Raw genomic sequence first — 18307 nt, 5'->3', positions numbered from 1 at the left:
CCAGGCAGAGGCAATGGTGTCACAGCAGCTCGGTACATTGATCAAGTCTTGAGACCACACGCCATACCTCATTTGGCACGTCGCTGCAACCACGAGTTTCAGCATGATAACCCCTGTGCCCACACTGCGAGAGCAACAATAGACTTCCTCCAGCAGAATGGCGTCATGACCATGCCGTGGCCTGCCCTCAGTCCTGATTAAAATCCCATTGAGCACCTGTGGGACGAGATTCAAATACGGCTGACTGACGTCCAAGGCCGACAACTGCAGCTGAACAGCGTCAGGCGTTCTTCAGAGGGTTCAAATGCCTATGGCCTTCATAAACCGCCTAATACATTCCATGTATCGACGTTGCACGGCAGTCATCAATGCACATGGCGGACACACGAAATACTGACTTGTAATGCCATTTTCTCAGAGACTAGTGTTCTGTTCCACTTTGAGAACATTGGACACTTTAATTCCAACCTTGATGATCAGTTTTGCCAAGTGTCATCTTTTTAATATGTTTCAACGTATGTTTACAGTGTTTGGACAAATACGGTTTCTCATATATCTATCCATGGTGACGTTTCTTTTGCGGTTCAGTATACATACATGTACGTGCTTGTCTGCAAACGGCTAAAAACTCTTATCTAGATTAATCATAATATTTATGCCGATCAACCTGTTCAGAATTGCAATGGAACAAAGTATGTTCCCTATAATATACATGTTTATTTTGTATAAAGACGCATTGGAAATGGGGAACCCTGTTCAGCAGACGGAAGCAAAATTGTCATCATTTTATTTGTCTTCAACTCAAATTTTAGGATTTATGCTGATTAAGCAGTTAATGTTTATCCTAATTACACAAGAAAAACTGCTTTGTTTCACACTGGAAACTCTCTTCAATGTTTGGAAGCTAAAGGGAAACTGGTTTCTAGGTCTTTGAGTCTAACGCCTCTTTGAACAGTGATCCTGTTATATCACAACGTTGGCTAAGTTGGCTTAGACCTTTTCCACTTCCGGGAATCAAACGAAGAAGGGGATTCGTGTTGACAAACTTGGATACATAATCAGGGCGAATCTGGGATTCAAACCCACGATAATAGGATTCTGTCTCGTCTCTGCACAGGACAGCAAATTACAGCGCCTTAGACGACGGGGCAACGCATGACCCTGCAAGACTTTTTTTTATCAGGATCAACCTTTTGAACTACAAGTTTCATAACCTCTGCTAAGTACTCAACTGATTCAATAATTCATCAACTCAGAAAATCAGAATCTACTAGCTAAATGCGTGATAGTTCATGATTTTGCCGATCATTAAAAAGGAACATATTTTTTTGTATTTTTGAAGAAAATGTTTGAATTTCAAATTCAGATTGTACTTAACAAACGTAATGAAGCATCGTACTTAGGCCCACGTTCATAAAATGTCTATTTTGAAAATGCAAAAACAAGAGTTTAATAGCAAAATAACAATGTTGCTATAGAAATTAACTACGTAAAATTAAAGCATCCGTAATGTAATCTGAGTAATACAATAAACGCGACAGATTACTGCATTTTAACAAATGAATTAGGAAGTTATTGTAGATGTACGAAGGTAGATTTATTAAATGTTTTGACGAAGCTCATGATATATTCGACATTTATAGAGAAAGTGAAATTCATCTTCCCCGATATTTGAATAACATATTTAACAAAAAACGACCCTGACGAAGAATATCATCACGTCAACCAATTTGTTTGTAAATGAAAAGTTCACCAATCCTTAATAAAGTAGTTCTACGCCGTGCATCTTTTGATTTAATGTTTAACAGCTAGGTTTCTATACAGAATGATTGTTTTAATTTGAGAATGCATATCCAATTATGAACAGTTGGAAAAATATGAGAATACAGATTTGGCATTTTTTATCCTTGTTTCATATTCAAACAGAAAGTGCTCTTTATTGCCAACTCTATGAGCTTCCCAAACAAAACCATATCTATTGATATTATCACGTTTTGCGTCCTATCTTGTCCAGGTTGTGCAACATAAGTTAACACTGTTTGGTCAAATAGAAAGCAGATATCCATTCTCAACAAAGAGACAACAAAAATATAACATCTACCACATTCAGCTAAGATAGCAACATGAGCACAATTATAATTAACGCCTAAGATATATATGCAAAATCTTACATGAAATTGTTCCATTACATACCACTTTTGGAATCCCCACATCTCAGATACATACACAATAATTGGTTTTATGTGGATGTAAAACATTTTGAAAAGAACTACATGGGATATATTTTTCAAACCTGTTAACAAGAATTGTATAGAGGACAGTGCTTTGTCGGCTTTATTCACAAGATTTTGAACTGATTTTGACCAGGAAAGTTACTTGAAAATACCTGTCCCGAATAATATTAATAGGTTGAAATCTTTCTACCACCAATAAAACAAAATTCACTTTTCCGAAGTTTTCCACCATTTCTAGAAAATGAAACTTCAGTCCTCAAATAATAAAAATAAATACTCAATCCCAATTTGTGACAAAACTGTTCTCACATGTCCATTTTTCTTTGTAAACCAATTACACTGTCAGACAATCATAAATAAACCCAAATCATCCGCATATCACAATACATGTACATTTCAAAAGATTCAGTGCAAATGCAAAAATACCTCTGTCACTACACTGTTCTAAATCTTCATGCAGTTGACTTACAAATAAAGATTACAAAAGCGGACTTCAAATGCAACCTTGTCCTGCTCCGTTCAAGTAATCCAAAAAATCTGTAACAGACGACTTAGAGAATTTACCACTGGCTTCTGTTTTTGAATACATATCTTTGATAGTTTTAAACATACGATCATGAATGCTACTAGCTAACAACTCATAAAATAAAAGGTCCCTGTTACACGAATCAAAAGCTTTACGGAAATCTACTAATCAGCAATAAAAACGATCTTGGTACGATCTAAGTACTTCTGCCAAAGCCTTGTAGAGTAAATATATTGTCTATGGTAAAATACCCTTTACGTAAATCACCTTGATACACATTCATAAACTCAACAACACCTTTCAAACGATTGTATATTTCCCACAAAGAGTCATATTTGAAGATAATTATTGACATCATGTCACATACTGTTACAGTGTAATAAAATATCATTTGTGATTATTGAATATAAAAGTTCTTTACGATGACGACATATCTCTCGGAATTTAACTCGGACCTTATGAAACTGTCTCAATGATCCAAAGTTACCTGTGAGTCTAAAACTGTCTATTGATTTATATTTGACACTTTCAAACATGCACTCTTGGAGAAAGTTTTGGTATTTACACTTCGTGTCATACCACAGCTCAAAGCAGTCGATTCAATACTGTCAATAAGAGTATGGGCATTAAGAGATGTACTATTCGATCAAACTCCTCCGTATTTAACTCACGTTCTGAAGCCTGCTTAAATGTCTCTGCTTTCTGCTGGACGCCATAAGAGTTTCTCAACAGCAGTGATGTTAGAAGACTCAGACATAGTTATATCTTTCTCATAGCGTTTTCGTTGGCATGTTATCTGGAAATGATCTGAATCTACCCTGGTTTAAACACTGAAATTTTGTAATAGAACTGAATAAATCAGTTGAACGTGCATATAGTAAACAAACCCAGCGCCTCTAACCACCAGAGTCACACCGAGCCTTCTGTTCAATATATGGATTCCGTGGGTACACATAAGTAAATTAAGTGTTTGCTTTATTCTTTAATCGCACTCTTTCGATATGAGCGCAGGATAGAACATGTCTGCAATATCATCGGCATCACCTTGTTCGGGAATGTATTCATGACACCCGACTACTAAATGCCTATCAAAGACTTCATCAGTATTCTAATCTGGCCTCGACGATCTTTATCAAATGTCTCTCTCACAAATGTAAAGTTTATCTTTCAAACCAGTTCTATCTCTCCATCGAAAGCTATCCGAAATGTCTGCAACGAGATAGTGCTTCCCGGTTGTATTCCTTGGGTACCCTGAAGCCCACGCAAAGTACGTCATGACCCGACCGTCATGGAGAAGCCATTTTCCCTCATTTGCAGCATCTGACCCATCGATGTGATATTTGTCTGTCATGCTGGCTGGAAACAGAAAAAAAACCTACATTCAGTCAATCATGAATGGAAGGTTCAGTGAACTAATTCACTTGATTCAAAACTCAAATATGGACCTTCGCGGTTTCAAATTGTGGTATTGTCGTGTCCAAAAGCATGATCGTCAACCGATCTGAGGGATTTGGAATCCATGCTGATCAGGATTTCAGTCATTATATTGGCGTCTCAGGTCTATATTGGTTCATAATCGTGACACTAGTAATGTTGAATTGGTCACGATATTGCTGAAATAGTGCCGATGTGCCGATTTTAATTCACAAACTCATAATATATTTAGTCTATGAAACCTTTATCACACAATACAAGTTTCTCCTCTGCAGATTCATTTCCTGCTCTTGATTTCTTATGTGGAATAGAACTGGCTGGGACTGCTTTTGAATACTTGTAATCTAGATTGGTTTTGGTTTCATAAAGTACATAGTTTCAACAGTCATTGTACAGGACTACCAGAGAACAATTGTAAATAGCTAGTGGTTAGTCAAGGGTCAAACAATGACAATAACAATGATTGAGTGGCTTGAATTGTAAGTCACGTCAGCAATATTTCAGCCATAGTGTGACTTGAAAAAGTTATACAATATCTATAAAAGCTGTCGATGAAGGACAGTATAATAATCCTTTTGGTGTTTATATTACTGGCTTCACCCTTTTGTTTATCGTTCTTAATTGTAATAAAAAAGATGCTCATCCATATATCTTATCCTTACTTAGTACTCCAACTTCTAATTGCCTCTCAAAGAAATGTTTACATGCAGACTGTCGTTAAATATATACCAAGGCTGTAAGGATAGCATTGGCCTCAACAGTGAAAATAGAGCTACTGTATGGTATTATAGATGATATAATTTTCGAGCCAACGACAGTGGCACTTGCTACTTTGCCACCATCCTTGGACCTATTAGTAAAGGTTGAACGATGAGTGTCATTTTTAGTTCTGAATTGTACATATTCCTGTTGATATACTAGTTAATTTGTGTCAGATTTTATGAAACGTGTCAGGGAAAAGTCTACTTCGGTAGGGAGAGATAATATCCTGATCTTAATTTGCAGCAGTAATATGAGATTTGAACCGAATTCCAAGTTGAGGAACCAGCTATGGTTTCTTTTGAAAGCAGGATTGGTGGGATTTGAACGAAATTAAGTAATATATTGAAGAGACAATTTAGTACGGTGTTGTTTTAAAGAGGGTTCATTAGCCTCAACATAGAGGCCGACAACCGGAGAAGTTCGAAAAGCACCAAGACAATCCTTAATCCTTCATGGTTTGTTAAATCCAGTTTTTTTTTAAAATTACTCTTGCAATCTCCTGCATACACAATGGAGCCATAGTCCAGTCTAGAGCGTATAAGAGATCTACATAAGTGAAGAAGGGATATCTGATCCCCTACCCACTTTGAATTTAAAACGACTTTTAACAAATCTAAGGCCTTCCGGCATCTTGTCTTCAGATATTTAATATATGCCAAAAAAGTTAAATGATGGTCGAAAATTAATCCTAAATAATTGTCTTCTTTTACAATCTTGATTGGAGTGCTATCTTAAAAGAGTTTGGGGTCTTTATGGGGATTATATTTTCGACAGAAATGTTCACAATTGGACTTGGTCTGTGAAAACCTAAAGCCATTGTCAAGACACCATTTATCAATTTGATTAAACACAACTGTAATTGGCGTTCGATAGTACACATATTTTTACCCCGACATGAGATATTAAAATCATCCACAAACAATGAGACATCAATTGAGTCATCAATTGTCTTTTTATCTTTATACTGAACAAGGTAACAGACAAAATACTTCTTTGTGGAACCCCCCCTGATCCTGATTATCTGACAGGGTTGATCTAACACGAACTTGAAATTGTCTGTCAGGTAAAATCTGCGATAAAATGAGGCAAACGGCCTCTCAAACCAACGTCATGTCAATCGTTTTAAAATACCATGTTTACATCTTGTATCATAAGCTTTTCAAGGTTGAAAAAGGTCGAAGAGCATGCTGGTTATTTACAATGGATTTTTTTATGAATGATTCTGAACGAACCAAATGGTCAATAGTGCTTCTATTTTTGTGGAAACCACATTGAATATTAGTAAGAAGATCATTGTTTTCTGAAAACCATACTAGTCGATTATTGACCATGCGTTCCGTGGCTTTACAAACGCAGCTTGTTAATGAAATAGGTCGATAGTTAGATGGATTGGTTTTGGTATAGGGATAACAATGGCATTGTGCATCGTATGAGGGAAGTGTCCTGTTGTCCAAATATCATAAAAATACTTAAAATCGTTTCTAGACATGAATTGGGTAAATGTTTGAGGTGCTGATAGTGGATATGACCAGCTCCTGTTGCGGTATCATGGGCTTGCGTCAGGGCAGTAATGAGCTCACGTAATGAAAAGACTTCATTGTAGAATTCACCATTATCAGAATGAAAATGAAAAGTTTTCTTTTCTTGTTGATTTTTATGCTTCTTAAATTGGGGATTATAATTGGATGATGAAGAATGTTTAGCTAAAGTTTCACCCAATTTATTTGTAATGTCAATTTTGTTTGTGTTAGTAGACCATGATCTTCTTTGAGATGAACACTAGTATTTGAAATTTCCCTTTAATTTTTGTATCACTGGATTGTCTGGTCCAGACTCGATATAATTATTTACAGACCGCCGTCATATAGCTGGAATATTGCTGAGTGCGGCGTTAAACAACAACCAACCACCACCACCACCACCACCACCACACCTTTGTCATAGGTGTACGGGAAATAATCTTTGACGCAAAGTTCTTCCAAGAATGTCACCGATTTTGTTTAAATGTGCGTCGAGCCTTGGCACTATTTATCTTTACAGTATCTAGATAACTGTAGGATGGCGGCGAAAGTATTTTTCAGCATTTTTTTCCTACACGTCCTAGTCCATTTACAGTCATCAGAAAACCATGGTTTACGAAGATATATGTTAGCAGTGGACTCATGAACAGTTACATCAGCAATATTATTCAGTTAGTCCTTGAACGACTGAATAAGGTCAGGGGCATTGATAAAAAATGTCAGACTTCAATTTGTCTTGAACAAAGTGTTTGAAATAAGAGCCAGTTGGCCTTAGTTAAATTCCCCCTTGTCGCAGGTGGATCATCAGTTGGTTTGATAGCTGAAAGTATTGTGGGAAAATGGTCACTTCCACATTGGTCATCGTGGACCGACCATTCAAATTCGTTATAAATGTTTGAATATGTGAGTGACAGATCAAGTGCGGAATAAGTTACGGTAGTGGGATGTAAATATGTGGCAGAACCGTCATTAAAGATGCATAAAATTTTATTTGAAATGAAGTCTTCAAGGAGTTTCGCTTTAGCATTGGCATCAACACTTCACCGTAGAGAGTAATGCCAATTTAGATCGCCTATGATGATACAGGGTTTAAGGGAGCTGGTCAAACACATTTTGAAGATCAGACTGTTGAAGGGAGGAAGACGTGCGCAAAGTGTGAAGGTTATATGCAAAGAAAATCGGACTGCAACAGCTTGAAGGTTGCATCTGAGAGAGACAGGGCTATGGATGACACCCTGCCTCACCAAAATAGAAGCACCACCAGTGGCTTTAACTCCTGGAGGTGAAAATAAATTATATGAATTGTACTGACGAAGATAAAATTTATCCGTATTTTTCAGATATGTCTCTTATAAACTAAAAACTGATAGTTGTAAATCTTGTCTAAATGATTGTAGATAACTTAACTTGTTCCCAAATGTTCTGCAATTCCATTGTATTAAATTGTGAGACCTTCTCAGGGAGGTTTAACCAGGGCACGTGAGCGTGTTGAAGCGCCACTCCCATGCTCTGAGTGTGAAGGAATGTGAAGAGGTTCAAACGGATTTTGAACCGTTACAGGAGTTGCCAAAGTAGGAGGCACCTCCAAATGTTGAAGAGCTCTGGTCTTTTTTCTCAATGTTTCTTCTCTTTTTTTTGTGAGGTGAGCAACACCCGGAACTATGTCCTGAGATGAATCAAGAGCACATATTGGCTCTGGTGGAGTTTCTGGTTGTGGTTCCACAGTCTGGGGGACTGATGAACGTTTAGATTCATAAGATACTTGAGCACTTTGATCCAAGGTTATCCAAGGTTATCTGGGCTTCATTGTCATTTGTACAGTTGGACCTGTCATGAACTCTTGCCATGTGAGCATCTTGCCTTGACGGTGCAAGACCTGGCACCATGTCCAAACTTATGGCAGTTATAACAACAGAGTGGATTTGGTACATATATCTCCACTCCAATGTTACAGTAACAAGCTTTAACCGATTTTGTGAGGGTAGTCATTCCGAAAGTGAAAAGATAAGTAGTTGTATTTATAATGTTTGAATCTTGCTTTATTGTAAAGCGTTTTACAGTAGATACTCTTTGGTCTTTCAACTCAGCAACAATTTCTTCTTCCGACATAACAGAAAGAAACGTCTCTGGCGATGCCTTTCCAAGTATTCAGTGTCTTGTGTACCGAGACAACAACCTGAGTGTTAACAAACTGCTGTAGACCCAGCAGATTGATAGATTGCTGCCTCTTGACACATTCCACTAAGAGTGAACCACTCCAGAGGCGAGTGACATTTTTAACATCTTCACATGCACCTTGGATGCCTTTGGAGACAGCAAACGGATTGAGTTTTAAGGGACTACCATCTACAGTTTCAATAAACCAAAACCTTGGCCCAGAATCTTTTACTGAAGGGGAGACTTCTTCATCAGATGAAGAATAGAGATATCTTCTCTTACTTGCTTTCGATGAACCAGAGTGTGAGTTTTGAGCCATGGTATGATAAGAAGGTTCAGCAACCCACCCGCCATCGAGTGTCAACAAGGACGATGTTGCAGTGGAAGCCAGACTGCAACACCAGGACTACATGGATCGTATAATCTTGGAATATAATCATGAATAGCTAAGGAATCTAAATGAAGAAATTTCAGACTGGTTCAGGCCATGCCATTTCTTTTGAGAAACACAGAATTCAGCGGTCCTCAGCACCAGATTGGCCCATGAGCCACCACCTTCTGGCATAGTACTCAAGGCAAAATATAAATTTGCCTAAAATCACATTTCAATTTATTTTCTTTGATATTTCTGAATACAAGTTTTCCATGCACAGGGCATGGGGTGACCAGCCTATGTAGCGAATCGGGCGAATTCTACCACCCGTCTGGGTTAAGTAATTTGACAATCGCCGGGACCAGACAAACCAATTATTGACATTATGAACCCAAGTTGGGGTAGACGACACGCAATCAGCCAAGTCACCGAGCCTGACCACCCGATTTATATAAGGCGAGGGGTTGTCACGGGTGGGCGGCCACTACGGGAACGGTTTCTGACGTGGCTGTTCTGTTTACAACGTAATCATAAGTGCCACTGTGGACGTTTAATTGACATGTGGCGTCACGCTGCAACGTACTAGATTCAGGCATTCCTAGGGCTCGCCAGCTGTCATTTTCAGGTAGGCGTGCCAAATGTCAAATAACCTTGGATGCAGATATTGGTTCAGCACATCCATACGCATACTACACGCATTCTCGTTAGATACCATAGAAAGTTCACGAGTTTCGTAAAAATGGTATCTAACGCGAATCAGTGTGGTATTTTATTTATTACCTACGTTAAATATATATTAAAGTGTAAATACATAACAACTTTCGTTCGTTGACAGACCAAACTGAAACCGGTTGCAAAATCTGGTTGCGCATGAATATTGATAAATGCCCAAGTATGGGCATTGTTGACATTTCTATGCATACGCATTAACAACATGCGCCTGCAGTTGTGTTTGCAAACATAACAGCACCGACGCTCAAGATTCTTTTGGAAGAATTTCTTCAACCTATGGTAATTCAAGCGCCATAATGTTAGTGCGCAGGACACCTATTAGAAAATTTGAAAAGTCACATTAGCGCCGCGCTTTGAATATCGGACCAACAGTCGGTCACTCGCACTGCCTGTATCCCTGCTGTGCAATCAAAATCGTCGGTTTCCTTGATTTATCAGCTGAATTTACATCATGTCCGTACCATTTTGGAAGAGGGAAAACAGAGTGTTCGCCAAAGACATTCACGTTAACTGTATCATTCTACCATACTGAAGACGTGAAAATCAACAAACTCAAGTCTGCTTGCATGTCAGTGACAGCTTCGAACGATCGAAGGGCAAGGTCACCACCGGAATAAGAAAGGCAACCGTGATCTACTCACAGCGTATTATGCTAGAGATAGGGAATGTACGTTATTGTTCACAATTGGGATATTTTGGGCCACTTTATCAGAAGTGAGGCACACGTCTACATGGTTTTCGAATTATTTGAATTGGAAATGTTCACTTTGAGTGTTCTGATAGTGCAGTCGTGAACACACAACTCCCGAAACGTGTCACAAAATTCGTTTCGAATGGGACACTGATGGCACAACCGGATCATCCCAAGTAAGTCTAGATATCTGTCCATATAGTTTAAACTGACTTCATTTCACCACGCTTATCCTTTTTCGTTAAATCAAATTGAAAGGTGCGAAAGTGGTCGGGTGGGTCACGCCCATTGGGACCCTCGATCTATTGATCGGTAGTCGTACATTGTAAACGGATATAGCTCGATTATATAATGTCTGTAGAAGCTCTATGCATAACTAATATAGAATGCAAACAGAATTTGATGCGTGTGACTATCTTGTTTGGTTTAATAAAGTGTTTGTAAATATCTCTCGCTCTCATGAGATTGCTTCAGTTCTGCCTTGTAGTTGCAAAATGTATGACGTCTAGCGATTTGTTATGAATGAAAAAAGTTGTCCTGGTGTGACAGATGTACGGATTTAGTATCTTATCACGTGGGTAAGAAATATATATGTATTGAAGATAAAGCTGAAACATGTCGAACAATCGACATATATATATAAATTCTGCTGTCATTATTGTTGGACACCAGCCTTAACAATTAGGCTTCTCTTAGGCGATTATGTTAACAGTGCCAAGGGATGTTTTGTTGGAGAAGTTTAAAGCATGGTCCTAGGCAAAGGGTAAATCAAGGTCAAAACAATGAATATCGGAAATACAGAACATACTGACGGATGGCACATGAATGACTTTTCATCGGAGCCATTTAATGTCCGATCAAGAGACGTATCGAACATACATGGAACTAGATATTGTGACCATCTCACAACCACGTTTTGGAAAAAAGTGCTTTGAAATCACGTGGCCTTTACGGGCAGGTTAGCTAAAAATGAGTTTAAAAAACAACACTTCATTAATTACTAAACTAAAGGATCAGTTAAACAAACATTGGATACTTATTGTTTCAAGTAAGTGCAGAGGGCAAAGTACTAACCGGAGGAGGAGTTGACTTGCTTGAATACGTGGTTGTTCTTGTCTTCACTGTCAATGACAATGAAGTGTTCCCCTCTGGAGTTACAGTCCGCCACGCCGATGGCAAGGGTCGTTGCGCTCAGATGAACCTGGTAGCAGATGTTAAGAATTCGGTTGTGGACATACGTCGAGGGACATCCACCTGGAAAGGACATATTTAGACCGTTTCATGTTACACCTGGCACTCCGGGTGTCGTGTCCACCTTAGTGGTCCGACCGATAGCGGAAGGCTGGGTTTTGATCCCTGGCCGCGTCATACCAACGGACGTGGTTACCTTGTCTGGCGCTCCGCATTAAGGGTATAAAAACTGGTCTGCTCGGAGTCAGTACACTGTGTCTGATTGGGGTATTCATATTAAACTGCGGCATTGCATCGCAGTCGGCTAAGTACTATAAAATCGGCATTAGTCAGGACTAGTACAAACAGCCACACATGCACACACACGTGCATGCACGTTGCTATATACGGCAATGTAGCAATGAATATGTAGACAATAGCTAAATATACCGACAACTTTATTTAGTCACCATATGGCTGAAATACTGCCGACGTGACTATAAATCTTAACTCACTCACTCACTAAATATACCGATAGAAATAAAGGAACAGTTATATTTAAAATGAAATGCTCTCATGGTTTCACAGCCTTGGCTACCAAATATGCGTTGGAAACAATGCACACAAACACATCTCAACATTCGATTCTGATGCGCGTTGTTTCAAATGTGCTGCCAGTAAAGTTTTTTTCCTATATTTTTCATTGTTCCCTCATTCGTTTTCATCAGTATATGTCAACAAAGACCGACGCATAACAAAGATTGTTTAATTAGTACAAATACTTACTCTTGACTGTGTGGACTTTGCAATCGCAATGGATTCAAATGCCAAATAGTAACTCTGAAAAACCTTTTTCCCGTGTGAGCGGGCATCTCATTCTAAGCTGCTTAAAAGAAAATGGTCTGTATAATAAACTTTAAATATATATGTGAATAACAAATTGCTTGTTTTTAAATTTGGTACGATGCTTTTATCAACAAAGGTTATTGAAGGCTCTGCTCGGGAGGTTAAAGTACCGTACAATTATTGTCCTCCCTGTGTGTCGCGTAATTCCTGTCATAATCAATGAAACTATCATCAACCAGTGTTTTAAGCCAACACGTTGCTGAGCATTTCTTAAATTGTAGCATGTATTTTGCACAACCACCAGCAGCTAAAGTAGTGACTTAAATCCTGCTGGGGTATCGTGCAGGAAGCTGAGGCAGCGTTAGTCCCCAGCTTTGGTTACGGGTGGCCCATAGCCCGTGTTTTAAACGGTTGTAATACTGTTGTGCCCGAATATGTTTAACAACTGTTAATATAACTTTGTATTCATGACTCAATATTATGTATGTCAACTTCTTCTCGCCGCCATATGCCGATGTGGCGTGAAATTGTAACTCACTCACTCACCCCAAACTAAACACACACCAACCTCGTTATATGATATACAGAAATGGCTACAAAAAGTTATGGCCACAAAAAGGTTCTCATTATCACTGCCCGGGCGGACATATTGTAAATCATGTTCGAAGTTTCACATTGTTCATTTTCACTCTCCTGAGGGGCGGTCGGGTAGCCTAGTGGTTAAAGCGTTCGATCGTCACGCTGAAGACCCGGGTTCGATTCCCGACATGGGTACAATGTGTCAAGCCCATTTCAGGTGTCCCCCGCCGTGATGTTGCTGGAATATTGCTAAAAGCGGCGTAAAACCATACTCACTCACTCACTCACTCACTCTCCTGACTAAAACTCATCAGAACTAATGCAGTTTTTACTGTACAATTACGGAGAAAATTGAACTTTCTATCTAATGCTTGACGCAAATATTTTTGCAAATATGAGACTGTTTTGGGAAGCAGACAATGCTAAATGTTTCCGTAGATTATGTTTTGACTCTGGTAATTATTAGTGGTCGCCGAAAACATTTTCATAAAATATCTAAACAATATCCACATGACAAAATACTTGATTGGTTATGTTTGTTTGTTGTTTAACGCCGCACTCAGCAATATTCCAGCTATATGATGGCGGTCTTTATAATCCAGTCTGGACCAGATAATGCAGTGATTGACATCATGATTGTTTGCTTGGTTGTTCGTTGTTAAACGCCACACTCAGCAATATTCCAGCTACATGACGGCGGCCTGTAAATAATCGAGTCTGGACCAGACAATCTAGTGATTGACTTCATGAGCATCGATCTAGGCAATTGGGATACGATGACATGCATCAACTGAGTCAGTGAGCCTGACCATCCGATCCCGTTAGTCGCCCCTTACGACAAGCATAGTCGTCTCTTACGGCAAGCATTGGTTGCTGAAGACCTATTCTACCCCGGATCTTCACGGGTATGATTGACATCATGAGCATCGATCTACGCAATTGGGATTGACATCATGAGCATCGATCTACGCAATTGGGATATGATGACATGCATGGACCAAGTCAGCGAGCCTGACCACCCGATCCCGTTAGTCGACTCTTACGACAAGCAATGTTGCTGAAGACATATTCTCTACCCGGATCGTCACGGGTGTAGTAAATTCTTGATGTAAAATAACATGTGATGAAGAAAATCGAATTTGGACTATTGTAAAAATATATGGCAGATATACATGTAAGCATACACCACAAGGACATGACTCAGCATTTAACTGTGGGTTAATTAACTGTAAGAATCCATTGATGATGAAGATTGTTAAGAGTTTTCCTATCGTTTCTTCACAAGTAACCAAATTGTTTAAAAACAAATATCAGTATTTAAATATATATGCACTTTTAGCTTTTATCACAAGAAATGATGCATCACTACTGCAACAAACGTACAGGAACACCTTGATTGACGCCCAACCTAACTGCATCATACATATCGATCCGCGCACTTGAAGTAAGATGACATGCAATACAAAGGGTCCCCGAGTCTGACCACCGATCCTTCTGGTCGCCTCTTACGACAAGCATACATGTAGGTTGACCGGGACCTATACTCTTACCCGGACCCCTGCTTGTTATGTTTTGGACGACTTTCTATATTGATCAGCATACATGTAGTATTTCACCTCACTCTTTATTGTCAGAGTATAACGTATTTCTAATTAGAACTTTACTTTAAAAGATCAATTTCAATTTCCATTTTTGCCCACAGAAAAGTATCTTCAGTAGAGATATAAGATAATCTCCTTCAATTTTTAAGCTTGACAAAACGCGCCTGTGAGTGATCAGTTTTGCTTACATGAGTTTCTAAACATATAAACTGGTGGTCCTTCATCTTCATTTTGTATGCATGGACGTGGCCATTATCGTAGCAAGAATTAGAAAATTAAACACAGCGCCACAAAGATATGTAGAGTATATGATAATAAACCCGAAAGGACATTCATGGGTAAAGAAGAATAAACAAATAAAATCAGAGACGTCCTACACAATATCCATCCTCACCGGTGAGGTGGACAAACAGCCTGTCCTCATCTGGCCTACACCTCATATCGCCTACACTACTATCAAAACAAATTCAAAGTGGATTATCCGGCTGGGGTCCATGCAGGTAGCAAAAGTACTGTAAGTCCCCATGGACCCTAGCATGGTGGTCTACCTTCAGCTGCTGGCGATCTTATAGCCTGTTTTTATCTGGTATCGTTATGTATAGTGCTGTTCTCTTTAATAATTCCTTACTAGTTTTATATCTTTTTCTGTGATGAATCTAGTAATTTCACTGTCCTTCGTTGACAGGTTTTTATACAAGTTTCAATATATGTATTATGTTTAACTATTGATAGTCACAATATGGCTGAAATATTGCCGATGTGACTTAAAATTTAACTCACTCACTCACTCACTCAAAGTGGATTATAACAGTAATCCTGTATAAACAGTCAAAACAGACTCAAGGATCAGATACCACTATGAAAACATCTGATTAGTTCAAAGGCCCATATACTCAGGTCATTAATTCATAATAATGAATGAAATCGTGAATGGGTTAATGGACAGTACCATTCTACACAACAGGGGTGTGGAAGTAACCATTTGTATTTAGTGTAGGCCATATGAGGTGAAGGCGATATAAGGTGTAGGCCAGATGAGGGCAAGCCGGACAAACATCCACCTTTATACATGCACCGCTGGCCACGAAGAGGGCCAAACGTACACAGTCGTCTTCATTTCCGTGAAACAGTAGGCAATCACAGTGTTCGGTAAAAACAGAGACAGCCAGGGTAGAATGGCAGATACTGTGCCACCAACAGAGTGTCCTATAAACTGATATTGTTTTATTGTGGTTCGTGTCAATATGTAAGAGATTCTCTTTACCAGTTGTGCTGTACAAAACGTAGCATATCATTTTATCAACTTCAGATTCAGATATGTGCAAACTGAGCTGTGTATCACATGTACTTCAAACTGTTGAGGTTATACAAAATAAAAAGATTATATTTAGGAGATAAACATACTGTGTTTTCAATGTAGAGCTAGGTTACCTGTAGATTTAACCGCGCTAAATTTAACATTTGAAACCTCACGCTGCGCGTTCGGTTCCAAATTCAATTTAGCGGGGTTAAATCTACAGGTAACCTAGCTCTACATTGAAAACACAGTATGTTTATCTCCATTCTACCATGACTAAATAAAATGCGAACTCTTTGATGTTAGCAAATACACTGAGTGAAGCGGCATGGGTTGAGTTCGGTGTTTTGAGTGGGTTATCGATCTGAAAATTTACGGAATCACCGAAAAAAAAAGGTGCTGTATATACTGAAGCAGTTTGTTTACACTGTAATACTTCACTCGAACATATGACAGGCATTGAAAGCATATACGCACGGCAACTTGGTAAGCTAACATGAGGTGAGCATCCCTAAAGAAAACAAAGCAAGCTTTGCAAGGCTTTCGCTCTAACGTCGCACATCACCATTATGACGTCATATCGCTCATTTTGACGCAAACGATCACAGTCGTATATAGAAAAGCGCCAAACTTCCAAGCTCTCTGTTGTCTCCAAAGCGTAAATACATTCCCTTTGTTGATTTCTGTCGTGTTTTTCTGCACGAAATGTATTGCTACACATCCTTTGCATATTGTAGTAACCGCATCTGTGCATTTTGTAACCTGTAATTGTAGATATAATTATTTAAATATGCCTACCGACAATGACTAAAAATAGTACTATTCTATGAATATTAGCTTCCGCGGTGATGCGGCCGTCAAACCAGCTCTTTCAATCAGAAGGGGTTTATTGTGATTTAATAGCCTCTAATTGACCAATGATAATCGAGTAAATTCCAAATTCATGGTAGAATCATAATTCTTTATGGATACCCACCTCGTGTTAGCTAACCAAGTTGCCATGCTTATATGCTTTCCATGCCTGTCATATGTTCGAGTGTGAAGTATTACGGTGTAAACAAACTGCTTGAGTATATACAGGGCCATATTTTGTTCGGTGATTCCGTAATTCAGATCGACAACCCATTCAAAACACTGGACTCAACCAATGCCGCTTCACTCAGTATATTTGTTAACACCAAAGAGTTCGCGTTTTATTTAGTCATGGTAGAATGGAGATAAACATACTGTGTTTTCAATGTAGTGCTAGGTTACTAGTAGATTTAACCGCGCTAAATTTAACATTTGAAACCTCACACTGCGCGTTCGGTTCAAAATTCAATTTAGCGCAGTTAAATCTACAGGTAACCTAGCTCTACATTGAAAAAACAGTATGTTTATCTCCTAAATAACAAATATAGATATATGATATTATTCTTTGTACATTTCTGGTGTCCCCCGCCGTGATATTGCTGTAATATTGCTAAAAGCGGCGTAAAACCATACTCACTCACTCACTCACTCACTCTATCTTCATTATGAAGGGGCGGTCGGACAGCCTAGTGGTTAAAGCGTTCGCTCGTCACGCCGAAGACCCGGGTTCGAATCCCGAAATGGGTACAATGTGTGAAGCCCATATCTGGTGTCCCCCGCCGTGATATTGCTGGAATATTGCTAAAAGCGGCGTAAAACCAAACTCACTCATTTCATTATGAAAGTCCAATTTTGGTGTGCCTGTGTGTTCTTAGAAATACTCATTTAAATGCTTACCGGTTGTGACGCTGTAGTACTCTGTACCCGTCTCCTGTTGTCCGTCCTGGGGAGACATGAACAAAACGTCGTGGAGCTGACACCGTTGGTGTTGCTGTCTGTAGAACACAGAAACACAAGTTTCGTTCTGGAGACATAGACCCACACAACTTAATCTATTTCCAATGTTTGGAATTTCTAATATGACGTTTCTTTGAACAATCACATTTTTGAAAGTCATCCACTTGGTTCCATATCCAGAAATTAAAATAGACGATGAGAAGTAGACTAAAGATAAAAGAATCAGTAGCAACAACATACTATTACAACTGAATTGATTTTTAAACCAAGTCGCAAGCGGAATTTTCCTAGAAGCAGTGGAATGGTTTACAACAAGCTGCGTCTGTGTCCTCTAATGATGCAGTGCTTATCGATTCACTTTCCTTTGCTTTGGCAGTGTTATCTAACAGCCAATTTGTAGCTCATGGTTGATTTATACTGCAAGTGTAATGGTTGGGTGACATCAAAGACACAGACACAAAGACACAGACACAGTCTCTTGGTGACTTCACGAAGCCTATGCATAATTATGTCTTTCATTGAGACAGCAGAAGAAATCACAGAGGAAAATCGCCCAAGTAAACACGTGAAGGCTGC

The 18307-nt window shown here is 39.0% G+C and overlaps 1 protein-coding gene across 1 annotated transcript; it reads right to left on the bottom strand.

The window, feature by feature from the left end:
- Positions 1-3036: 3036 nt before the first annotated feature.
- Positions 3037-18032, bottom strand: LOC124146525 (perlucin-like). The gene is made up of 3 exons (XM_046516838.2): positions 17672-18032; positions 11504-11683; positions 3037-4116 (listed from the first exon to the last, which is right to left on the bottom strand). The coding sequence occupies exons 1-3, from the start codon at positions 17967-17969 to the stop codon at positions 3893-3895; spliced, it is 702 nt and encodes a 233-aa protein (XP_046372794.2). The 5' UTR covers positions 17970-18032; the 3' UTR covers positions 3037-3892.
- Positions 18033-18307: the final 275 nt, after the last annotated feature.

Source organism: Haliotis rufescens, unplaced genomic scaffold (assembly GCF_023055435.1).
Source record: "Haliotis rufescens isolate VD_foot unplaced genomic scaffold, xgHalRufe1.0.p SCAF_23, whole genome shotgun sequence".
Classification (NCBI taxonomy): domain Eukaryota; kingdom Metazoa; phylum Mollusca; class Gastropoda; order Lepetellida; family Haliotidae; genus Haliotis; species Haliotis rufescens.
This window is presented reverse-complemented; position numbering and strand designations above follow the sequence as displayed.